The sequence below is a fragment of the Athene noctua genome, chromosome 1 (assembly GCF_965140245.1).
Source record: "Athene noctua chromosome 1, bAthNoc1.hap1.1, whole genome shotgun sequence".
NCBI classification, from domain to species: Eukaryota; Metazoa; Chordata; class Aves; order Strigiformes; family Strigidae; genus Athene; species Athene noctua.
In genome coordinates this window covers 75,972,191-75,998,644 of record NC_134037.1, presented here as the reverse complement: position 1 = coordinate 75,998,644, position 26,454 = coordinate 75,972,191, and the positions used below count along the sequence as shown (strand labels likewise).

At 37.2% G+C, this 26,454-nt stretch overlaps 1 protein-coding gene across 6 annotated transcripts in view; it reads left to right on the top strand.

Moving 5' to 3' along the window:
• UTRN (utrophin) overlaps positions 1 to 26,454 on the top strand; it is a 384,959-nt gene that overhangs the window by 287,693 nt on the left and 70,812 nt on the right. For all 6 annotated transcript variants that reach the window (XM_074896615.1, XM_074896617.1, XM_074896614.1 and 3 more), the window contains 4 exons: positions 8,296 to 8,564; positions 10,859 to 11,005; positions 12,492 to 12,570; positions 17,721 to 17,781. In XM_074896615.1, coding sequence (XP_074752716.1) covers positions 8,296 to 8,564; positions 10,859 to 11,005; positions 12,492 to 12,570; positions 17,721 to 17,781 — 556 coding nt within the window. The remainder of the gene's footprint in view (positions 1 to 8,295; positions 8,565 to 10,858; positions 11,006 to 12,491; positions 12,571 to 17,720; positions 17,782 to 26,454) is intronic.

Below are 26,454 nucleotides of genomic sequence, written 5' to 3'. Positions count from 1 at the left end.
TAGGTTTCCTGTGTTGGCCTTCTACTGTACCATGTAGTAACGGGCACATTCAAACACTGTTCTTCAGCTTCCAGGAAACTTCCTTCTAAGTTAATCTAATCTCCCTTAGTTATCTTCTGGTTTGGAGGTAATTATTTATTTATTTATTTATTTATTTATTTATTTTTATTATTCCATATTTCTGTAGGGGGGCCCCATCACAAAAAAGCAAGCTTCACATTCTTCTTGCCTTTGAGCTGCTTCAGCATATTAGTGGAGCTGATGGATAAACCAGCAGGCCAGCTGCTGAATTTTATAGATGGATGAATAACGAAATTGGAAATGCTCACGTTTTCAGCTTTGTCATTTGTGCGTGGTGTAGGAGAAAACTTAGATCTAAAAATGTTGATTATAATTCTCTGTGGCATAGTTACAGTTGGCTTCTTAGACGACTGTACTGTTAGCAAGGTTACAGGCCATGAGACACACAATGGAAAGCAGAAATAATATTTTCTGTCGCCAGGGTTCTACAAACTGATGATAGAGCTTTGCTAAGATCCTAGCAGATTACTACAGGCCACTACGCTGATTCTCACTGCAATAGGGAATGTTTCCAGCAATCTGCAGTATTGTCAAAGTACTTCAATAGCTCCTGGTTTTCTTATGGCAATCAGATTCCTAGCTTTGAAAACTGCTATTTGGTAACAAAGGTTGTTATGATAAACACATGATTTAAAATTAAGTATTTCCCACCTGTTATCTCCTCTTAATTGAAAGTGTAGAAAACCCCCAAATCACATCTGTGTTATCATATGAGAGAAATATATTAATAGGTATCAGTGAACTGCATGCATATACTCACCTGTTTCAGACATAAATAAAAAGTCGAACTTCTTTGCTTCCTACCACTGAACATATTCAGGTAAATTCTCTGTCAATTTTTCCTCTTAGCAAGGAAGTTCTCACTGAAAATAGGCAATTTACTGTTTTCTAATGCATATAGCAGGCAGCATTTCTATTCCCAACTACTTGTGCCTGTCCACTAGCTATCACACATCACCAGAAGTTTTTGTTCTCTGCTATGCAGCTGGGCTGAGTATGAAGTCTTGAGTATGAAAATTAGAAGTGGTCAAGAGAACAAAGAGGTTGTTGCCCACTGAAGGTCATTGGAATCATGCTCAGAAACTACTTACGCTCTTTTGACGTTGCTGCCCCTGTTTTAGTAGAAGCTGAATTACTTGTGACTTTTGAGAGTTTCTTCATAAGATTATTGTGCAGTTACTCATGAAAGAATCTTAAACTAAGTATCTCTCTTTCTTGGATAGATCAGTTAGTCACCCTGCAAGTTTAGTCCACCTGGGTAGAGTCTTGAAATTCTTCCTGTAGCATCTACATGGTTGCCTGCTTGTAGTCATATTGGTAACATTCAAGGAAGTTTCTATTTGCTGAATGGTATGGAGTGCAAACTTCAGAGGAGTTTTAAGCCTGAGTTTTTAACAGCTGAGTATTGGAAGCAGCCTGGTCTGAGGCATAGTGGTTAATTTATTATTGGGGGGTTTTTTAACTATGAGGACATCACAATATAAGCAGAGTTATATCCATTCTTGATCTGTATGCTCTGTTATGGCCCAGTTTTAGCTGAAATACAGGATGCTTCCCAGGTGGAAGCCATGTTTTAAAAGTTTACCTGTTGCCTTGTTTTAAAGAATCCAGAAACCAGTAAAGCTCTGTCTGCAAGAGAATTCTCAGTTATGCTACTAGCAACGTGGATGACTGATGGATGTGAAAGGTTGGGACCTCATTTGGAAGAAAATTCCTTTCTTATACTCTAGAGCAAACACAAAGTTCAAAAACATTGTCTAGTTCAAAAACATTGTAAATGAGCCTTAAGAAAGCAAATCCGAAATTGCAGAATATTAAACGAAAAGTGTATAGAGGAGAAAACAGCCTGAGGAAACTCGCTTAGAAGGTTCAAAAAAGTTCAGAACATAGATGTTTTAAAGTCCTGTGTTGTTCTTATAGGATGACATCAAGTCAGGGAGCCCTATCTTTTGTGCTGCCTGACTTGTCTTTATTTTCTGTTTCTGTATTGTTTTGGAATAAAATAGATGCCTTTGTTTTGTTTTGAAATGCTATTAGGGAATGTATATCTGTCTCCTGCAGCCTTGCTGAGTAGCTACCTGCCATATGTGCTGTGTCAGTAAAAAATCTTTATTGATCTTTGGAAGAAATAAAAGGCTTGTTACATCTGCAGTCACAGTGCTTTGGAAAGAAACATAGGAATAATTCCTTGCTTGCCTAGAGTAGTTGGGATGTAGTGGTGATAGCCTACTCTCCTTTCAACAGGAACTGGAAGGAGATATAGTACTGTTATATATGGATTTTTCTGGGTTTGTGGTAGGAGCTGACTAAAACTGAATTAATACCTGGTTTATGTTCCTGGAGCAACACAAACTTTGGGCTTTGACTATGCAAAAGTATTGTGAACTTGCTTTGGATCACACTATTTATTACAAAATGATGGCTTGCTTTCAGTGGAAAAGTATTATAAGTGTTTTGATTATATTGAAAAATTACAATGGTTATGCTGAATAAATGCCTGGTTCTTGGGAGTGCTCTAATCTTGTTCAGTTTTCTGGAGATAGATGCTATGGGATGACTTAATTACCTCTTTTAACTAGAAGCTCTTTTCTCTTTGTTTTGTCCTTCTGTGTCTTCCCCACCAGCATCCACTGGGAAATATCAACAACCATTATTAAAGGATGTGTATATTTGCTAGCATTGTTCTCATTTGTCTTTATCTGGAGCTCATTCTCTGGGCCCTTTCCAGAAGTATTCATCATACATGAGGTTAACAGCTTTCATTTTCTCTGCTTTCACAAGTCTGTCTTCTGCAGACCAAAGGTAATTTGTCTTTTATTCTGCAGAGACTTTCCTCATTCACTCTTTATTTAATTATATTTATCTGGTTTGAAGAACTTTCAGTTTTGATAAAAGAAAACCTAAATGGGCAAAGATGGAAATGACTGTGCTTTTTGTTTGTTTTTCACTACAGATGCAATAGATGTTTGAATAGGAGAAAAAGGTGACATGCTTGCTTGGTTGGGTGCTTGGAATCCGATTAATCGGTACATTTCCGCATTAACCAGTTGCTGCTTGTTCTTTAAACTTCCCATCCCAGCAGAACTAAGTTTTCTGTCCAGATTGTTAGAAACCCAGATAATTATTTAGCTGGAGCAATGCTAAAGACTTCATCATGCAATAGTAACATTGCTTTTAGTTCTTAGGAGTTTGACAATATGCTATTGTGACTGTTCAGATGCTTTGAAAGTTTTCATAATGATTACAGTGCTTTGTCACCCTTTTTTTTTTTTTCTGCAAAGATTGATTGAACCAAGGAAGAGACAATGTTTGACAATGGGAGAGGGAGGGGGCATGAAATCAGCTCCAGTTCTACTATATTTTATTAAGAATATAGCAAAAGTATAATTAATGCAATTGTGGCAAGATGGAAGGGAATCACCAGTTCAAGTCCACATAACGAGGATCAAGCACAGTTGCTTAGAATCAGCTAGAGCCAGCAATTTTTTGAGGTCTAAAATAAATTCTTAAGCAAGAAGAATTTCTTCACTGATAACTTTCCTGGGTAAGTATTCTCCATATATGTAAGGAACCTATATGCTGTAAAGTTCAGGCTTAAAAGTTTTCCTTCTGTGGCACTCTGTCTCTGCTACAGACACAGAAAAGCTGTTGGTGGTTTCATTGGTTTGTTTGTGACAAAAAATGCGTATTAAAACCAAGTTTTTCCACTACAGAAGCAGACTTTGTTTTCTGCTCTTTGTCCCTTACTGCAAGGTCAGTTAATATCTTTCCTCTCTGGTAAACAGACGGTCCAGTGCATATAGGCTTTTCTTACTTTCTGAGCAGCTGCTGAAGTGGAGATAATATAATAAGTACCATTTAAAAAAAAAAAAAAAAAAAAAAAGCAGTAGGGTGAAAGAAGGCTGATTGTTGAGAAGACTTTATATTATAAAAGCAACAAACTTCATGTAGCATTTTTTCACAGCAAAAAGGAACTCTGTCTGCCAGTGTGTGTAATGACAGACTGGTGAAATACATTCCAAACTCATAAAAAAAAAAAAAATCCCCACTGTTAAGCTTTTGTTTTAGGAGGTTTACAATTCTACGCTATGCAACCAGTGTCTTCAAGAAGGTGTTAGCTGCTTGAAAAAAGTATTAAGTTGCTCATTAATAAGTTATGTTTTCATGATGGAAAACATGAAGTTATACAAGATGTATTTCTCCCTTAAATGAATAGATGCTGAATGGTTTTATAGCTCATAAAAATGTGTGTTTTGCTTTATTTCCCTAGTAAATGTCTTTTTAGGGCAGGTTTACAAGCACTTCCAAGGCTTTTGTAAAATAGAGCAGTCTTTCAATGAATTCATATTTTCCGAATAAAATGTGTGGCAGATAGTCTTGCACAATGACACTGATTTAACAAACGGTTTTAAAAGATGTTTCAGTTTTCAGTTCTGTTGGGATACTTGTATGACCCCAGTCAGTCTGGAACCTTTTTCCCCTCCCAGAATATGTGTCTAGTCTGTCATGAGTAAAGCTGCCTTGTTTTAGCTGGCCAGACAAACAGAGTCAGGCGGCTGTTCTGTTCTTCTATCGTCATTTATTGATACAGCCTCTTTTTTCTTATAGCTTCTACTGGAGTCAGAAGCACTCATTGAATATGTTGTGAAAGTACCTTTAGGGACAACCAAAAAATTTTGCAAAATTTCAGCTCTTACTAAAGCTTTCAGCATCTTCCCACCATGACCAATATCTAAAATATACAATATCTAGTAAATCTAGTAAATATCTATTAAAATATCTAGTTTAGAACTGTTAAGCCCTCCAACTTTGTACTCTTTTATGCAGAATTGATAGGGTTTGGCTCTCATAACAGGCAACTTATGATGCAAGTGCATGGTGTTACACAAAAATAGCAGATCACAGCTTTGCATATATACAACTTCTACTTAGTCCCATTTCTGGGTATAATGTCCCCTATACATTCACATATTCAAGATGCCAAGAAAGGAGGATTCCTCCACTGGGTCTGGAATTTTCTGTCCCCTTTCAACAAAGCTCAGTATTCTCTTTCCGTGTGTAAAGTGTTTCAGCTCTGGATGCTCCCTTAATCCTCATTTAAAGTCCTGCAGCTTTTAGTCCTGAGGCCTAGTTGTCCTCAGCCTGTAGCTGTATCATATCAGAGGATATCATAGGATACCTCAACCTATGAGATATCCTGTGATACCAAACCCTGCCACAAGGTGCAACTTGCGTGCATGCTGCAATTTAGCTTGGTTTCTAGATTGTTTGCAGTCATTTTGTCACTGGACTGTAGTGGATTCTCATTCATTCATCAGTAGTATATTATTATTATTCTTAACAGTGAATAATTCCAAAATTACTTCCAGTAACGACTTCTTTGATATCTTTACATAAGCAATTTGTAGCTGTTGTTTTTTGTTTAAAACAACAGTTTGCATCTGAAAGAAATTTTTGCTTAGAACTTAGAGTTTATTTATTTTCCTTTTTCTAAAATCTGTTGCAAAGCTTGGGGTAAAGATCATCCAAGAACTGTGTTGTCCTGTGATGTAGTTTATTCTATTGTGAATTTCTGGAATTTCAGAGACAAGGTACAATTTATCATAGTCTATCTTTGGTGTCCATCTTTATTCTGGTCTGTCAGTATTGCAGATTGTGGGTTACTGCCATGTCTCTATATCCCAGAGCTACATACATAATTTATATCCCTTTGCATCTAGTTAAGCATTGCAGGTTTTTGTCACAACTGTTCCACCCCAAATTCCTCTTCTGAAACACACTCTTGTTGTCGCAGTATCCCTAAGCCTGTCTAGCCTGTGCCTTTGCAGGCAGAGTGCACATAAGCAGTGCTCTCATGTGACAGCTTATGACACCCAGCAAGTCACTGAAATATCTTGATAAGCTCAAAATTTCTTTTGTCCCTCTTAGCTCCACTCTCTCTTTAAATGGCTCGCTTTTTTAAAAAAAGCTTTTTTCATTCTAGAGGTCAAAACATGCTCTGCAATCTACCGCCTCGGTATTTGTCTCTTTCCTTTGGTGATGTTGGCTCATGTTGATTGTCCTTGCTTCCCATTCTCCTTTGATTACTATTGGTTGTACTTTTTTTCTCCTATGTGACCGCGTCTTAGCAAGATGCCTTGTGATTTTGGGCAACACTTGGTCATTTGGCAGCATCCTCTCCCCCCATACCACAGATTAAAATGCAAAACATGTATTGTGGGTTGGTGTTTTTTGGTTGGGTTTTTCCTCCTTGGGCAGCATCTGGATTGTGTTGCTGAATGCTCTTCTAGTATTTGTAGTCTAGCATGTATCAAGACTAATATGGGCTAAAAAGATATGAAAAACCTTAAAAAAATAAACAAATATGTGGAATTGGTAGGCAGAAACTCTGTTTTTGATCCAAATAACTCCCTGATATTTTTTACATGTGGGAAGAATGTGCCTGCCCCTCTTGGCAACAAATTGAATGTATTTTAATGATTTATTTTGTATTAATTACTCGCAGTGTGCTTTCCTGTATTGGGTGCTATGGAACAATAGTTGCATCACCAGAGGCATAGTAAGAGAAGTTTTGCAACCGTAACAGTATATTTACTTTGACATTCATCTAGCATTCAAAAAGCAAAAAGCTTCTTCCTCCTTTCATTTTGTACGTTCCCCCCTCGCCCTCCTCCCCCAAGCTAGCAACTCCACACTTAGTTATAATGATTTTAAAGACAGTATATCAGTAAATGGAATACTGTATGTCTCATTTGACTTCTGAGAAAAATGGTGCTTTCATGTCTGCATGATTGTGTATAATTTATTTCTAGACAACACTTGAATTTTAATCACAAGAATACTGCGATAAACCTTATCCAAGGGTTTTATATAGGAGTGAGTAGGAGACCAGCTGGCTTGGTTTCAGTGTATGCCACATCTCTCTCCCTTTTTTTGTTCTCTGGTTTCTGCATTATATCAAGTTTCCTCTACTTGCTTCTCTGCCTGCAGAAACCACAAGGTTGTTATGTAGAAGAGGAATCCTCTGAGACTGCCTTTTTTGTGTTTATCATTACTGAAGCAAGTATTCCCTAGTGAAGGAAGCTCCCTGTGACTTTTTTTTAGCAAGGCCTCTCTGAGCAGTATATAGCAGGACCTGCTGGGTATGTCTTAGTGTTTTCTTTTTAGCTTTCTGACTGTCTAGGTCTTGCTCAGTCTTGAATTGAAAACACAGGAAAGGCTGGATGTTCTCTTATTGATAGACTATCCTACTGGTTTGTAAAAATCATCTGTTGTGCAGAACAGATAAGCCACCAACTGACTCCATTCTTGTTGTTAAAGAGCACTGAGACATGTCTGTGGCGTGGAGTTCTGTCTAGTGTCTTGCAGACTTAACCAGGGACTGGGGATTTAAATATAGGCAATTTACTGAAATAATCAGTATCATCTCCTGTGACTATGTCCTGAGGTTGTATTTGTGTCCACTTTGGCTTTGCTTACACAGGGGCAGCTGGTCTTTGCTGACATGAATGGGATTTCCATGGTTGCTGAGTTGCATGGGATTTAGACATGTAAGCCTGAAGATTGTGGGAAATAATGCACCATGAGCTTGTCTCTTTTTCATTCAATGTGTTCACTGAACATTTTTAGATTCGCAAAATCTGTTTAAACCAGCCTTTTAGGGCTTTGGTGTTAGCACATAAAAATGGATGTAGAGCTGCAGAACCACTTACCACATGGTACTCAGTACACCTCAGTTTTTGCTAGCGAATAGGATGAGAAAATGTGTCCTGGTGGTAGGGTGAAAGGTGTTGGTAAGTGATCCAGAAAAAAAACACTGTTCTTGTTCTTTCTACATGAAATGGTTTCCAGATTCCCTATTGCCATTTTCAGTAGGGAAGAATGATTTTTATTTTTTTTTCCTTCATCTCGTTGTGCCTCCACAAGTGACAAACCAGAAGTAAGCTGCCTTTGCTTTGCAGATGTCATAATACATGGAAGTCAGGAATAGTTTCCTATCTTCTGATCAAGCTTTGTTTTATGATTAGGAGTGAGTAAGGTTTATTGCAGTTATGGCAAAGTCAACTTTCTTCTACCTTGTTCCCACTGAAATAAATTATCAGTTGACACTGGACTTACTGACTGTCTTGAGCGTGTATCTAAGGACCACTGTTTGTTTAACTAGACATGAATAAGAGAAGAAATAAACAGTGTAACTTTTCTTTCCCTCTGCAGAGTTGACACCTGAGGAGAAAGCCATGAAGATTGCTAAAGCTATGCGTAAGCAGTCATCAGAGGTAAAAGAGAAATGGGAGAACCTAAATGCCAGTGCCAGTATCTGGCAGAAGCAAGTGGACAAAGCATTAGAAAAACTGAAAGACCTGCAGTGTGCCATGGATGACCTCGATGCTGACTTGAAGGAGGCTGAAAATGTGAGGAATGGATGGAAACCTGTGGGAGACTTACTCATAGATTCATTACCAGATCACATTGAGAAAACTACAGTAAGTGTGGAACTACTGGGAAGTATTTAGCTTGTGTGAGAGTCAGGCCCCTCCATTCTACTACACCTAGTCATGTTAGATATGTATGTATGCACTGTATACTTAAATTTAAAGACTAGATCTGAGGTCTCAAAGTCCAGTACTGTGCCACATTCACTGTGTCAGCTGTGATTGCGTAAGCACATATGATCGACAAGCTACAGATGATTACAGAATGTAACATTCATTAAATGAAAAAATTTGTGTTCTGGGATTTAACTATTTTCCTCCTAGAAGTACGGTCTAATCTACAGTTAGGCCATGAGTGTGTTTGGAGATTTGCCCAGGCACTGGAGTATGAGCAAGCTGAGTGAGTAATCATCCCTGCAGTTGACAGTAGACTCTCCTCCTTCTTGTAGTGGTGAGCTGTCAGATCTGTTTGGCCATCATGTATAGCTTTCTTCTTAGAAGAACATTTAGAGCTCTTTCAGTCATACAGAAGTATATACATAGTTTGAATTTCCATTCCTTAACTTCCACAAACTTCACATTTCTATTGTCTATTTTAGCTCCTGTAAATGAAAATTTGTATTTACTTTTACTTTAGCCTGGCTTCTCTTCAGGATTATTTCAAAGTAAAGAACACAATACTACCATATATGTTCTCATGGGCATACCAGTTCTTGCAGCCAGGGTTCATGGCCACCCATGGCATGGCACCCCAAGGCATGGCTGCTCATGATGGGCAGTAGACGTGCCCTGCTTAGCTGTCTGGCTTGGGTAGGGACCTAGTAATGCAGAGGTCCCCAGAGAAGGGATATCTTCTGATAACTAACATTGTTCAGGAAAGCTGACTGGAAAAAGCACAGTGCTTGGAGGGAGGGAGTGCCTGAATATCAGGGATCCCAGTAGAACATGTGGATATGTACATGTAGGTAAAGAAAATTGCTGTTTCAGGCAAATTTAGCAGTTACCACCAAGCTTCTGTTTCACAAATACAACCTTTCTTAAGCTCAAGAATGAATATGGCAAAATATTAGAGCATCCTGGGGTCATGTACCTGACCATCCATGTCTTCAGCACGGGATGTTGGTGTTAGAATGAAGGGCCATGGATTGCAACCAGTTTTCTGCAAATACTCTATGTATACACAGCCTGTAGATACATATAAAGTTAACACAGGGCTGCATTATTTCACATTTATCCATGTAAGCGTTCTCATTCTCCAAAAACAAAGGAAGTCAAAGCTGATTTATATCCAGACTGCTGTCGATCTGAGTAATGCATCTCCTCCTCCCCCTCTTACATTTTAATATAGATAGTAAAGGAAGCAATAAAATGCTGATGCTGAGTAACTCTTTGTTCTCTTGTTAAGAAGTCATTTGTCATATCTTGATGGCTTTTTCCATAAAGAAGAGTAAAGCAAAGCCTTTTAGATTTTCATTGCTGTGGAAAAACTGAAACATCTGCTGAAGTAATAGGGTCTCAGCTGCCTGTCCAGAAGCCCAGCCTCTCTTTCTTGCCAGTAGGTTCCTTCTGTTCCTGGGCCTGATGAGAGGAATTTTGAAGGGAGGTGAATAATTGAATTGTCCAAAGAAAATATTTTTTCCAGGTTTTTGGCTTGTTTCATTATGTTTAATCAAGCCGTTTATACCATTGAACAATTAACTGCTCACAGCAAGAAAGACATTTGATGCATCTTTTCAACTGTAACTAAAGCTTATACCAATTTTGTCTTAATAATCTATTTAGTTCCATTTGATTCAATAAACCTTTTTCTTCTTTGCAATCATTGTAATAGTATTATTCTACAGTTCTAATCAGGTAAAACATTGAACTCCTTTTCCTTAGAAGATACATTCCATCATGGTTTGCTAATTCAATAATAGTTTTTTAATTGACTTTTTGTCAGCTGCTTAATACTGGAAAACTGTAGTTACTTAACACATTTTTTTCTTAAGAGCACTTGACAGGCTGTATACTGCTGAAGATCCTGATAAAGCATTGTATCTTTGTTTTTGGAAAGAAAAGCTCTAAAGCCATATGGCACCACTAAAAAAATTATTTAAATTGTTTTAGAGGCACAATTTGGATATGGGCATTTGAGTAAATTTCATACTTTTTACTCTAAAGATGGATATGAAGGACTTAATAAGAATACTGAAGTGAGTGAACTTTATTTGCTGGAGAACTGAGTTGCATGCGTTGTTTAGCATAAGCTGCCATGCTGGGCAAGTCAGCACCATATTGAGTTTATGGTGGTTTTTGTGCTGCTCAGTCTGTTGGATGTAAATGTATACTTCTTACTCTTTTAGGCTTTTAGAGAAGAAGTGGCACCCATCAACTTGAAAGTTAAAACAGTGAATGATTTGTCCAGTCAGCTGTCTCCACTTGACCTTTATCCATCATTAAAGATGTCTCGTCAACTGGATGATCTTAATATGCGGTGGAAACTTTTACAGGTATTTTTCTGAACGTGTAGAGTAGGTGTGGGGGGACGGATGCTTCTCACTCTGCCCCTCTCCGCTGCCCCTCTCTGCTTCCCCTCCCATGCATTATTGCCATTTGTTCATTCTTTCTATCTTTAAGGTGTTACTCTAACGATACCAAAGCAACAAAGGGAGCTGTCTTTCCTTCTATAGCTTGACCAAAAGCTTTTCCTTTCAGGCTGTCTCAGCAGTGTACACTCTCAGGGGACTGCATTAATCTCTGGAGACTAATGGGGAACTATTGCTGCATGCTTTTTGTGTCTTGTAGCAGTACTCTTACTGCATAGATATCATTACTGAAAACTGGTGTACATATTTCTGTTGTTGTTGTTATGTTCTGTACATATTTCCAGCTCATGTGAAACCTGTTTTATTTTGGTTTTGAATGTTCAGTTTCTGCAGGGAATTTCACTTAAAGTGACTTAAGTATTAGTAGAGCTATAACAACATGTGAGCAATAGCACATTTAGCATTATAAAACAGAAGAGGATATGCTGTGAGAGAGATTCATATTGCTTAGTTAAGATTATTGTGCTTAAATGGTCTGAGAAAGGTAAATCAGTGTGCCTGATTACAGTTCAAACTCATGCGCAGTTCCACAGTGAATGCTTTAATGACTTCTCTTATATCAGTTAAAAGTTCATTTATCAATTTTTGAATTTTCTCACTCTTGTTTTTGGTAGGAAATACTTACTGTGAGTCAGCTGCTATTTATTTCTTTATCTGCCTTCTAAGGGTGTTACTAAGTGTCTGAAAGAATTGGGGGAAGGATGGAGGATCCGTCACCTCTCTAGATAAGGGTAGTGGGACTGAATTTTTAAAACCTGGACATCAGTTTCTAGGCTGGCAGTTTTGAATCAGTTGCTCCTGAGAAGCCAAAACCATGTGTCATATGAGACCTTATTTTCCTGATATAATTTGGTACTAGGTTTCTTTTTTTTTTTTTTCTTTTTTTTTAATTTTGTGTGTGTGTGTTTTCTCAAATTAAGTTAACCAAGCAGCCAAACTGCTGCTGGGTGTACTAGTGCAGTTTCAATTAATAAACTGGGGGGAGTCATGTCAGCCAGCGAAGCAGTGTCTTCCAAAATATTTCCATGCTGGAAAGGCAGATGTAAGATCAATACAGTCAGAGACCTTTTGACTATGGAAATTTGGACAGTGGAAGGATTGGGAGGAGGTCAAAAACTTCAGCAGTCGGCTATAGACACCTTGAAACTACAGCTGTTCATTATTGATCTGTAGTACTCGCATGAGAACACTGCAAGATATGAACATGACTTTCATCAAGAAAATGAAAGAAAAAAAGTAGGCTTGAATAGCTGGATATGAAATAAGTGCTGTGATACACAGACAAATTTATTTAACTAAAAATGAATGTAAACAAATGTTTTTATTATCATGGCCCTGGTGTTACAAAGTAAATGCAATGTAAGTTTTTTGTATGTGTGTTTATGTGTAGGTGTCAATAGAGGATCGCCTTAAACAGTTACAGGATGCACACAGAGATTTTGGGCCTGCATCACAGCACTTTCTTTCCAGTAAGTTCTTTGAATTAATAGATGCATGTGAGAGAACTATACTTTCTCAAACACTGACTGTTCTTTACTCCAGGTTTCCCAATGGCTTGAGGAACAGAAATTTCCTCTTCGGTGTTGTTATCTACCTCCCTGTTTTTGTAGGGGTGTTTCATCTTCATAACTCCACTGACATTCTCACTGGTGTGCTTCCCACTGCAATATCTTGCCGAGTTATGGTTGCATCCCTAGTTGCTTTACCCTTTGCCCTCCATTTGCCACAAGGTCTGACCTGTGGCTGTTCCAGAATCTTTGCATTCATAACCACACCTTCTCATCCCCTGCTACCTCTTTTCTCAGTTTCCTTTTCTTCTGCACTTGCTGAGATGACACAAAGGAAGAGCTGCCTGGATATATTTTTTTAAAGGCTTCATGTCATACATTTCTGGAACTTCAAATAAAGGGGTGGGGAAGGCAAACCTGTATCACTTCCTCTTGAGACCCATCCTTGCATCTTTTTCTATTTAGTGAGAATTTTAGAGATTTAAGACCATGTATGTCCCATACACCAAGAGGGCAAAAGTAGATGCTTTTGATCCCTCATTTTCATCTGACTTATTTATTACAGATAGATAGGTTGTGATATCAAGGTCCATGTTGATTTTTTCTGACATTCTAGCCTATATGCCATCATCAGAGCTCATGATACAAACTGTTAACCCAATCAGCATTCCAGTTTTTAACTGAGGGCTTCAATAATAAAATTTTTGCAGGAGTTGAGAAGTGAACATAAAAATGAACAGCTCTGTCCCAGAGATTTTGCAAGTGCTGTATGCCACTGTATAGCTAAAAAGCTAATATAATTTATAACAATAAATAAATCTTGGTTTCTTCTTACATTATGTGACAATTATGTTCTTATTTTAAAGTGATAACTAGTTTTTCAGTAAACATCGTGGTAAATAAGATTCAGTGTATTTAAAATATTACAGCTGTTATGGAAAATAACAGTTTGCAGAGCCACTTTGTTATCTTTTTAAATTGACGGAAGAAACAACTTTAAAAGTACATGCTTTTTTGGGGTTGTTCTTTATTTTACACCCCATTAGAAGTATTGTGTAGTGTTGCCACAGTGGTTTTGTAGTCCTTCAAATCTCAAATTTGTAACCTTGACAGCACATATGTAATAATTTGCTAAAAAGAATATAGATAGAGTGATACCTCTGGCACTGTTGAAAAATGCCAGATTGACTGGGACAGTAGTCAGTCTAGTCTGTGTAATTAAAACAAAGTAGGAAGCAGTGTAGAGAAGATGCAGTTTCCTCCTGCTTCAGCTGGTTTGAGAAGTTCCAGACTTCGCTACTGTGTCATTAAGGCTGTTCGCCTCTCTTCACCTGGACCAATGCAAATGTTCAGGTGACTGATCTGGGGGGGGAAAAAAAAAAAAAAATAAAATCAGTGAGAGTTCACTTGTAAAACAAGGAAGCCTGTCAGGTAAGGTTGACTGGTTTTGTTTGCCTTGACCTGGATTATCTCCTTGGTTTGGCTTACAGCATGCCACAACAAATAGTTGCATTCACAAGACTGAGTGGTGAATTGGCTTTGTTGCTGGATAAAGCATTCACAGAATTATGTCCAATGAGACTATGCGGTGCCTTGCCAGCATGCCTCAGCCTTGCCTAGGGCATCTTCTCCAGGCTTAAGGAGACACATTCGATTCGTATTACAAACAAAAGTCAAGAAGGGAAAGTTTCCAGAATACATGTTGGTAGATACTGCAGAGAGCTATAGCCAAGTGCCACAGTGCTGCAAAACCAAATAATATGCAGTTATCCATTTAAATAATTTGTTAAAAAGAAACAACCTCCATCCCCACAAAAACTACAGCAAAAACTTCTTTAAAAAACCAAACTGCTTTAAGAGCTTGAACTAGACAGTATTACACAACTTAATACCTACCATTTTATATAAAGTCTGTTAAATGAAAGCCAGAGTCAGTAACTTCAAAAGGAAAGTAATAAAAAAAATAATTAAATCTGGAAAAATTAAGGTTTTATCCTGACAGGTTGAACTAGTGCATATTCTAAATCAAATTTTTCAAACCTTTTTAGCAGCCATAAATGACTTCTAACTGTGAGGAACAAGTAGAGTGGTAGCCTCAATAAAATAATCTCAAACTCCTAAAATGGAGATTATGATAATGTATGTCTTGTGCAAATCTTTATCTCTTAAAGTTGTGCTTCTGAATTAGAGGGGAGGTTTTTAGCTGTGCTCATTTGACAGCAGCTATTTTCAGTTTACCTCACTTATGTGTTTACTCTTCTTCCAAATCCTAACAAGAGACCATAGCTTGCCATCACATCGTTTTCAGATGACTAGCTCCCAGTTGTCATTTAATCAGTAATTTGTACTAGCAAAACATCTATTTCTACCTTGTTCTTCAGATACATAGAATCGTAGAATAGCCCGGGTTGGGAGGAAACTCAAAAGATCATGTGGTCCAACATTTCACGGGAAAGGGACCCTAGATGAGATTATCTAGCACCCTCATTCCAGCCCCCTTAATCCAGTGATTTCATCTCTGTGGTGGCTAGTAACATTTCTCTACTAAAAAGGCACAGTGCAGCTTTTAATACTGCTGTTGGAGTTCTTGGAACACCAATTACATGGATTCATCCAGACCATCTCTAAGAAAGTGCTTCGGAATATTTTTGAAGACTAGCAAACAGTATGACATTGGCCCTTCCTAAAATGTCCTGCAGTAGGAGGCCGAGGTAAAGCACTATCAGGAGACCATCTGATCCATACAATCTGATGCCTCTCTTTGCTGAGCTATTTTTCACTTCCCATCAATGGTATGCAGAATTTGATTGCTCTTTTTTTCAGTACTTTTGAGAGGGAAAGTAAGCTCCTTGCAAGTTAGTGACTGATGAGTAAATTTTATGTATCCCTAATACAAATATAGATGAAGAGTACTTATAATCCATTATTTTTGAAAAAAAAATGTTTTGTTGTCTCCTGCCTTTAGAAACAGTAATTTGTTTTCTCTGTAATTCATTTATTTTCTAAAGCCCACAATCCACTCCTCTCTATTATGTTTCTTATATGTTTTCTCATAAGAAGACATGAACATCCACAGAGCACTGACTCCACCTGTTTCCTAACAAATAGTCTAGGTCTTCAAGTGGCCTGCTCAAAGCATCTCTGAGTGGTGTCCAGGCTTACTAATGTCTGCAGGCCTGCTAGTGCATGCCAGAATCGATAACTACTCTGTTCAGTTTTCATCAAGAAACTGATTTTTAAAAAAGGAATGGGAATTTCATTTTGCAGTTTCATGCAGCAGAGAATTGGCAATGTTTTTAGAAAGCTTGTTCCCAACTAAATAGAGTATGACTTAGTGCATACTAATTAACAGTTTAATTTATTACATTGTTTAGTCCATGTCTGTGTCAGTGCAGGATATCTATAGTCTGTCATAACACATAAATCGTACCTAAGTAAATTGTGGCCAGATTTTTATTCTTAGTTAGCTGACATAAATAGTGTAGTAGTACTGGAGCCACCGTAGGTGCCAAATTGCAACTCTAAAGAATGAAACTCTAAAACTGATGGCCACCTTCACCTATGTGGTTGATATTTTTTTTCTTTTTTTTAACTTATGAATACTTAAGGATTATTTTTTAGTTACATACCTCTATTTGACCATTTAGCCTTTACTAAGTTTTTCTTTAATAGGTAACTACCTACCTCTTTATTGCAAATGTTATTTTCTTCTTTAAATAGTGATACGGATTTTTCTCTATTTTTTCCAGTGAATAATATGGTTTACTTCATTCCTGTAGTTTACCAAATATTCTTTCCATTTAATCTGTCTTCCAGTAAATGAATGTTTTTTAAATTATAAGTGATGAACTTTTGTGTGGTCCAGGAAGAGGTCACAGCTATTAAACCACTCAGGGAACAGCCAGCTGGGAGCAGGGCAAGATGTGTCTTTCTGCAGCAGCATCAGCCTGTGGGGCTTATGTGGCTTGTGAATCTTTGCTGCAGCCTTGAGAGTTCTTAAGGGAAGAAGAGTTACTTTCAAATGGATTTTTTTTTTTTTCTTCCAAAGAGAGATGAGCTCTAAAGTGGGCCATGCTCGCAGAAAATTACATTAATTGAGAGTTTAATTACTTGAAATCCAATGTGGATCAAAGCTGTCTCATTTTACCAGATTTTCAAACAGGGGTGTTAGTACCTAAGAGTAAGCACTTTATATTGAAAGTGTTGACATATGTGTACAGTATAAATTCATCCCATTGTGATTATCAGCTATTCCTACCTGTTCTTTCAGTATATGCTTCTACAGCAAATCTAGTGAAGTGAGTTTCTTCTATGATGAAAGCCTAATTAACCGAGCGCTAGTCTGGTAATTTCTGGTAGGACATATATGTGCTTATGGTTCTTCAGTAATTAACTACTTTTAAGTTGTACACCAGCAGTCCTGTTACGCTGAACACTTTTGCCCCTTTCATCTTCTGGGATCTTCAGATAATCAGGGTTGTAGTGCCATGTATAGCTTCATGCCTTATGCAACTCAGTATGCAGAAGGCTTCTTGATGTTATGGATATTTGTTGATGTATCAGAGTTGCAAAAATTCTGCAGAGATTACCACTATTCAGCAAGGGGTACAAAGACAGGTTTTAATACCTTTTTGTTGGTCAAACAGTGTTAATCAACATTAATTTGAGTTGCAAATAGGAGCTAAGTGGTGTAACTAATAAAAATAAGGTTGATATTTCTCCTTGTTCTCCTGCAGAGCATTAATTAATAGTAGTGGAAGCATTTATTTTCCAATCTTAAACTGATAGTAATTCTACAGAGGTAGGAAAACCAGTGTTTCCATTTTCCCTGGATGGATAGCTTTCTTGCTCACAATTTATTATCCTTCTTTGAAGTAGAATCACCACATTTGTTTTATTTCCAGCTTGACATCAAATAGATGCCTCGAATCACCTTGATTGATTGCCATAGTCTTCTCCAGCTGATTTTCTAATTGCTGAAAGTTGTCTGGGAAATTTTAATTGTTCCCCTTTAATTTATTGTAACTGTTTTAATTGTAAAATAAGTAACATAGTTGGATTTTTTTATTTGACAGATGCTTTCTAATAATTACCTTCTCTTTGTTTCTCAGCCTCAGTACAGTTTCCGTGGCAGAGATCTGTTTCACATAACAAAGTGCCCTATTATATCAAGTAAGTTTGCCTTGATTCTTTTTTCCTTAAGCATAAGGGAGGGTCTTATCAACATAACCTGGCAGAAAAACATAGGTATTAGGCAGTAACTAGAAATGTTGTCAAGAGTTTATCTACATAGTGTTATGCTGTGTATACTATATTTTCATATTTATTACTTTGCATACTGTATAATTTACAAATATGTAAAAATAAGTCAATGACCAAACCTAACTAAAAACCCCACTCAAACAGATAGGAAACAGCAGAGATGCTCCAGCGGAATACAATTTTAGTATTCAAACAAGGCTTGTTCTTATTTGTGTGGCTCATCCAGAGTATAAACTGTAGAGTAAGGGGAAAGAAGCTGAATACATAACGTACTTAAAAATGCAAAGTTTGTAACCGATAGCAGAACAGTGGTGACTAATGCCCATAGAGCCCATTCATCATTTTGTGCAAAATTCCTTTGGAAATAGACACATGTTGACTATTCTTCTGTTGTTTTCTTTACTTTATGGAAGTTTTTATAGTGCTTGATATTAAGGCAAATTTGACATTGATGTAAATACTAAGAAAAATTGTTCAAATACCTTGGTTACCAAGAGGAATGGTGGACATACTTATTTTAAAAATAATAAATAGTTATGGAGGTATGGAGATTCTGATGTGTTCTACTCAAAGCATTCCTTGACATGGGTTTTCTCATTCCATCAGCATTTATTTATGTGCTGTTTGCCAGTAGCTTAAAGGTCAGAGGTTACAGCTTTGAGAGAAGGATAGCTTTTTGCCAGAGCGGTAAATGAAATTTTAAGAAGGTGCAGTGTATAGTAAGCTAGACCCAGAGTATTTCATTTTAGGCTGAAGGAAATCTGGGTAAAAATCTTATCAGTTTGAAAAAAAGTAGGTTTTTAAGTCTGTAGGATGACTATTAATTGGGCCTACAGAAAATTCATTCTATTGTAAAAGAACATCAGTGAGGACTTTGTACTATTGCATATTGCTCTGTCATAAATCTGAGAGCCAAATTTTGTGCTTCAAACAATTCATGAGTGCTTGAGAGCTTTGAAAAGCAGGTAATTGTAAATCAGTGTCGATCAAACCTGTTGTCATCCTTCTTGAGGTGTGACGGTTGTTTCTAAACTGTGATATGAAGATTTAATTTTTTTTCAAGGGTCTGAGTAGGTAACTGGAAAAACAAACAGCCTGCTGTAAAGATCCTTGAATTCTCTATAAAAGCATTTGTAGCTCTGTGGAAAAGTTTTTTCAGGAGGAAACAGAAAGCTGTGACAGGGGTTCCTCCCTCAGCTCTGAGTGGAAAAGAAGAGGGCAGAGGTTGGATGTGGAGACACACTGACTGCCCAGACTCAGACAGCAGTGCAATTAAAATGATCACATCTACAGTAGTAATTCAAAGAAAACACCGAAGTGTTAAACTACAGAGAGCAAGAGGAAAACTACCCTGAAGCAGGGTTTTTTTTTCTCTTGTGGGTATGTCTTTAGTGGGCGTTGAAAGATGGCAATTGGTGTTGTTGCTCTACCTGATCAGAGCTGGTAGCTGAAGTTCGGAGTGTTTACCGGGTGTGAGTTGACCTGCAGAGAGGTCTCTGGGGTTTCCCAGTATGTTCAGAGTTGGAGGATAGAGATAGCATGGATAATTCCTACCACCACAACATATGGGACAGACTAAGATTGGAGCTTCTGATGTGGGCTGAGCAAAGCAAAAATTTTTAAGTTGAATATTTCATATACATATTCTTTTTTCATAATACATTTTTTGATTTTCTGGGCATCTCTGTTGCCCCACCTCAGCCAGAGTTCATTTTTTTTGAAATCTTTTTTTATCATTCAGTAGAAAGTAATTCTTTCCAGTGTGCACACTAGGTGGAATCCTGCAAGCATACAACTTGATGGCAAAGTATCCACTGATATTGTGGACTTGCTCTGATAGCTGTTGGCTGCCTGGGAGCTAGATTGGGGAATGAAGCCAGTCTGGACTGAGAAACAAACCAGCATCTCTCAGAAATTGTTTTCATGCTTTTGCACAGGAAGTTTGATAAAGGAGAAGAAATGTAGGGCAAGTTCTCTGAGGGGTCGAGGTCTTTATGGAAGCAGAAACCACTGGTTGATTTTGAGGATAGTGTTAATGAGGTCAACAGAATTAACTACTGCATCTCAAAGATGACTTTTCCAGTAATGTTTCCCTACTTTCAACATGGTACATGCTTCTGAAACAATGTCTTGATTTTCTTGTGTCATGAAAGAGAAGAATGATGTTACATGTAACCAGTAGGATTTATTTATCTTAAAAAACCTGTGGAGGAATACTGAATTTCAGTAGCTCCACAGTCAGATAAGCACACTGACCTTGGCAATTCCTTCATTTCTTATTGCTTACTGATCTAAATTAATTGTTGGCAGGAGCAGCTAGATAAAACAGTTGTGGAAAATGAAACAGAAGAGAGCTGATTCTGAACTTCATTTGCTTTGGTATGATCAGACTAGAGAGTATTCCTAGCTTTAAATATTCTTTTAAATCTTCATCTATTCCATAATTGCAGATACAGTTTAAAGAAAAGACGAAAACAATGCTGACACAAAAGCTTATTTGATTGGAGTGAGCTTTTGTAATACAATTCAAGAGAACAGTCAACACAATTTAGTCGTGGTTGTTTATGCAGAAAGAAATTCTGGGAAAAAGGCAGATTAACAATTTTCTTTTTTGTTTAATTGTACTAACATCTTTGAGATGCCTTTGATGTAAAACACAACATGATTAGAAGGAACAGTTATGATGAGTCTCAATAACTCCATCATTTGAGAGCAATTATATTTACTGTCCTTACAGCAAGACTTGTAAGTTCAGAGAAGAGATTTAAGGTACCAGTCGTTAATTTTATAGGATAAGGAAGAAAAAGAGTAGAACAAAGAGAATAGAAGTATGATTCAGTGATTGGTGGCTGAAAAATTAGAATTTTCAAAGATTCATTTTGAAAGGGAAATAAATGCTAATTGAAGTCAGGCTACTTTAAATCTGAACAAGAACATACACTCTTCTTAGACAACTATAAATTCGTACCTTTACTTCATTTTGATTGCTTTTTGTGAGTGTCCTTGAATGAGAAATGTAAAATATTCAGAAAGTGACATAGCTGCAGATGATGATGTAGTTGTATCTCTTAAGATGAGTATTTAAAAAAAAAAAAAAATTACTGCACTCTTCACAGTTTTATTGCACATGGAGAATGGAGTGTAAAAAAAAATTAGGGAACTACAGCTGAGAAGGCAGGAGGGAGCACTTTAGGTAGCAATGAATCTGTAAGGAGAATGTCAAAATGATGCAAGAGGTCTGTATTTTCAGATGAGCAGCATTTACTCTGTTTGTTTCCTGACGCCAGAGGTAACTTGCGTTTACACACATAAGAGAGAAGTGTCTCAGCAAAAGAGGTCCAGTTTATTTTCCCCACTCCAATTACTAATGATTGGCATGTCTGCCCTTTTTGAGGTTGTATTTAATCAGGTAACAGAAGCACACAAAAGATTAAAAAGCCAGTGTACAAACTCCTCTGCCCCATAAATTCAGACAGTGGCAGTCTGGGTTTGGGGCATTTTGGAAAGGAATGACTGTTCTACTTGGCTTGAAGAAGGATTTATAGTTCATTGCGCCCAGGTTTATCAAGGTGTGTGCACCCTGGGCTATGGCAGATATTTGGTTGAACTGAACATACACACGTGATTTAGCCATTTCTTTTCTCCCCTTGATTGTCTTACTATGTAAAACAAGTTTGCCAAATGGCTTTGCCTCTGATGTGATTTTATTTAGTCCTTTTTGCCTCCTGTTTGATTCTTCTCTTAATGACAGTTGATAGAAGTTTTTGTATTTCTGTAGTATTCTCTGTTGGAGTAGAATTCAATCAGTGAAAAATTGAATTTATAAAATCTTGATGCTGTAAAAAAACCCTTAGCATTTCATACTTTATAAAAGAGAATGGGACTAATGAGCAGTATGGAGGTGGATACAGCACAGCAGGCACAATATTTACTAATGCACTTTTGGTAATAACAGTGTGAAGTTTTGACAAAATGTTTGGCAAACTTGCCATTGAATACATATTTCATGGGTTGGTTTGCAAAGGTTTGAGATTTAATAAGGAGGGTTTTCTACTGTTGTTTATTTATAACTTTGAATCACACAAATAAGGCATACTTGGCTTCTATAATGGAAAATTAAAAAAAAAAAGCCTATATTACATAGCACTTCAGTAAAAATATTCTAAAGAGAAACGGAAAAATAAAGCTGACATTATGTATGATCGTTAAACATCTTTGAGGAAAACACGATGAACAGAAAGGAATATGCAGAAAACATAATTACCTTGGTGTTTCTCACTGTTGTTCTTTTAACTGTAATTTAAGTGTTCTTCAGCTGCGTACCTTTCATTGCTATAAATTATTAGATATTTATACTGTGCAGAAGAAACAAAAGGGTAATACAGAAAGGGTCACAGTGAGTTTAATCTCATGCAGGGGGAGCATTACATAGAGAGCTCAATTTCTTGGTGTAATCATTAAATTCATCAATAGCAAACTCCACAGTCACCCTGGTTACTCTTCTGTAATCCTGCAAAGAGGCTGGCATCACCAACATCTTAAAAATCCCATTTTATCACCTCCTGTATGAGATTCAACTTTATGGGGGATGGGAATAAGAGGCTTTCTGCTTCTCTGTATCTTTCAAGACTCTTTAGGAAGTCTTCCTTGATGCTTGGCTTATGCCTGTGTGGGGAAGAAGGGGAGTACTAATGGAACTGGACAACTTAACTTTTTTTTTTCTTATTCTAGTTATATCCATAATCCCATTCTTATAAGTATTAAGAAGCATTTCCCTTAGAAGGGACAATAAAATAGGATTTACAGAAATAGATAATACAGGTTTCAGGTTTTGAGAGTTTCTTCAATTACCAGTTCCTATGCTGGTCTTTGTTTTCCATTAAAGAAATGCAGTAGTACATTTCTCTGGAGGGATTTAAAAATATCTGCTTATAAATTGCTCCACCAACTTCTAATATACATTATCCTTGCAATGCATTATGACAACTCTTTTTCACTACAAACCAGTATTTTCTAATTTGCTAAAAAAAAACCCACCCCCCCAAAAAAACCCCAGTATCTAGATAAAACACCACGACATGTTTGTAAAGTGGGGATGTTGTTACAGCATTTGAAATTTGGCAAGGGCAGCAAAATTAGAGTTCCGAGTGCTGTTGATTCATTAGTGATCAGTAAAGATCCTGATTTCAGGTACTGTTTTGTGCAAATGACTAGAAAGCTACTTAACACAATGCCAGAGAACTGTTTCAGTGTCTGGTCTCATGGTGGTTGCCAGTGATTATCAACATATAGGCCTTGTCTGTGCTAAGAAATGATAAAGCCCCCACAAATCTGTCTCTAGTTTTCTTTCTTGTAGACAAAAAGCTGAAAAAGAACAAATAGAATTTTTTTTCAGAACTCCATGGGTAGCTTGAAACACCTGGAGATGTACAACTTACTCCATTCATTTCAGGACTGTTCACTTATTTCTAGAGTTCATAAGTTAAATGACATGCTAACTGTTTCTCAGCTCTTTATTTACAACCGGGAAGTGTCTTTAACATGGATTATCTTTGCCAATTGTAATTAGAAAGCTGTCAGCAAACATAATGGAGGAAAACCAGATTGTAATGATAAATGTCATTTAAATTCTAGAACACTTCATTAATATGTAGTTTTAAAAATTTGGAATATTTTATGGTTATAATGTTTATTTTTAGTGAAATTTACACAAATGCATTTAGACTTTTGAAATTACACTGTTTTCTTATGTATCTGTTCATGGATGTATGTTTTGTTGCATGACTTACAGTGTCAGTAAGTTTAGGCAGAAGAGACTTAGGAGACTTTTACTCTGAATAACTCAGTCTTTTGATACTAACCAAAATAATAATACTGAAAGAATTCTTTTGGGGGTCAGTCAGTGAAATGCTTTTAATTCTTCCTTGACTGAACCATGTGTGAAGATGTAACATGTTCACACCACTTGTGTTACTGCCCTGTAGACCAGCTCGATTCTGTCCTAGCAGAAATCCCTTCTTACGCCACCCACTGCACAGAATGAAGTCTCGTAACCTGGGCTCCTGTCGTAAAGTTCTTTTTATCCAGTGCAATCTACATACAAGATGAATAATGAGCTAAAGTGAAGCATTGTTCAGTTTCACTCAGAGTAAATACTGGCTCACTCTGCAAGTAGTTCTTCCTGAAGTTAGTAGCGTGCTTGTCAGAAAAGGTGCTCCTTGGCTCAAGTGTCACTGTGACCTGGGACAGAACTGCCACAGTAGTTAGAGCAGAGAAATCTACAGTCTTCCTCTCTGTTTAGTTAAATGCTTGGTTTGAGTCCTTTCAGAAGTTCAGTGAGATGACTAAAAATTATAAACTTCTCATGTATTTTCAGAAGTTGTCATGTAAAATTCATTTTTTTGTCATCTGACTTCAGCATCATTCCAAATTTAGATTTCCATTAGCTTCTCTGCAGGCTTAGTTTTCCATCATTGGGAGTTACAGATTGTTTTCTATAGAAAAATACAGAAAATAGCATTTCTTCACATTCTTAGCAGATAGTTGCTAGCACGGCTGAATTTTCTGAAGACTTCCTGTTGTGTCTCTGTGGTAAAAACAATCCGTCCTTTTCTACCTAATTGCCTTCTGAGTCTTACCAGAAGTTACAGCCTCCAGAGGAATCAAGTTGAAGCTCTCTTTGTGATGTAGTAAAATCATTTTGCCTGGAAGATAAGTGGAGCACTTCTGTGATTGAATTGCATATTGCTTTAGTTGCTTCCTTTGTTTTAAGCAACTTTTAAAATTAGCAGTTTAGCAGTTCCTGGTCCTTTGCTCTAAGGATGACATCTTTCACATATACATGTAAAATACAATACAATGAACGTGTGTAATATTTGTTCATTAGTTTCCTTGTTCTTGTAGGTCTGATGTCTTGTATGCTATTTGTGTTTACTGAGCAAGGTATTGGAAAAGCAGGGGAACATCCAAGTCTGCATTTCCCCGTGAGCAATAACTGGCAGGCAATAGTAACTACTGCAGTTCATATTTTAGAATAGGTTGCTATGTCATGAACTTGCATAAAAAGGAGCTACAAGATCCTGGTCAGAAAGATCTCCCTGAGTTTCATCACATCTGTTTCATCTATTATAGACCATCCAGTACTGTAAAGTTTCTGAGCACTTTTCTCAGTGCTTGATCTGCTTGTGTTAGTCTTACATCAATAACACAAAAGCTACCTTAGCTACAGCAGACAAAGATGGATCTTATTTCAAAGAGCTGCTTTACAAACCAAATCACCAGAAAGCACTTTATCTTGCATGCCTCCTGTTCGGAGCGCCTAATAAAATGACTCCTTTCTCTGACAGTTTTATCTGTAGCATAGGAAGGTTATCTGCACACCAATTTTTTCTTCCTGTGAAAATCAATTTGTGTCCACATAGAAGTCTCTGCATATTATGAAATTGTTGTCAAACAAAACTTTGCATTAAGAAATGTCACTGTTGAGAGTGATTCCTCCCCTCTTCCCCCATTCTTTATAGCTCTTTTTAAATTTACAGTCACTTTTTTCCTCATCTCTGTTCAGAGTAGCCTGGCTTTGGTGTCTTCTGTCTTAAATGAAACCCATCCATGGAATATATTCTGTTGTGGTAGCAGCACTGCCCATGGCAGTGGAGTTGCTGCCTCCTTTGACCTGAATGGACCGTTGAGCTGGTGATTCACTCACTCTGAGCCCACTCGTCTTCTCTGCTGGGTCGGTGTATGGGATTGCTCAGCTGTTACAAATGGTTTCTTGCTAGGTGTTTTGGGATGGGGCTGGCACAGTCGTGTTCACCTTGTATAGTCATTTAGAGGCCGTCAGGTAGTGCTGACTTTCGGGTAATTATAGACAAGCCTGGGTGAAGGGCTTCTCTCACCTTTTTTCAGTTTTACCAGATGATGTTCATTGGGCTTGCTTTCTCACATAATCTATGTGGCATACAAAAAAAATGAGTGATAGGTTTTTAAAACCCATTAGCCTATACACAGTCTGGCACAAATGTATCTCTCTTTCAAATAAAAATAGAAACATAAAAATATTTTTTGGTCGTTATTAGGTATACATTTCATGTTCTGTGTTGTTCTGTAAAGAGAAGATTTAGCTGTTCAGGTATTTACTGCATTAAATGAAGGAATAAGGTGATAGTGCAGGATACAGGGATTTGGGATATCTCCACTTTTTTATGCTTCTTGTTAAGCACACGCAAAATAGAAAAGAAAACATGGCATGTTGTCATGATTGAAGAGCTTTTTAGTCTTTCAGATAAAGCTGCTGCTGAAACTATGTACTTAAAGCATAGAATTTCAATAATGAAACTGTTGTTTGTTCTTAAATCTTAGTTTGATATAAAGAAAAAGTTTGATTGGTAAGATGAGCACTTATTCATTGCATATGGGTTTATAAATTACTTAGAAGCTGGAATCTAAATTTCAATTAAATCTGCCCACATCCTAATTAAGCATTACAGATGCGTACTGGAGTATATCAGTATATTGGGGTGGGGGGTGTAGGGGGAAGCAAGGGTTCATCCAATTATTTAACTGGGTTTTTTTCTTCTTCTTTTA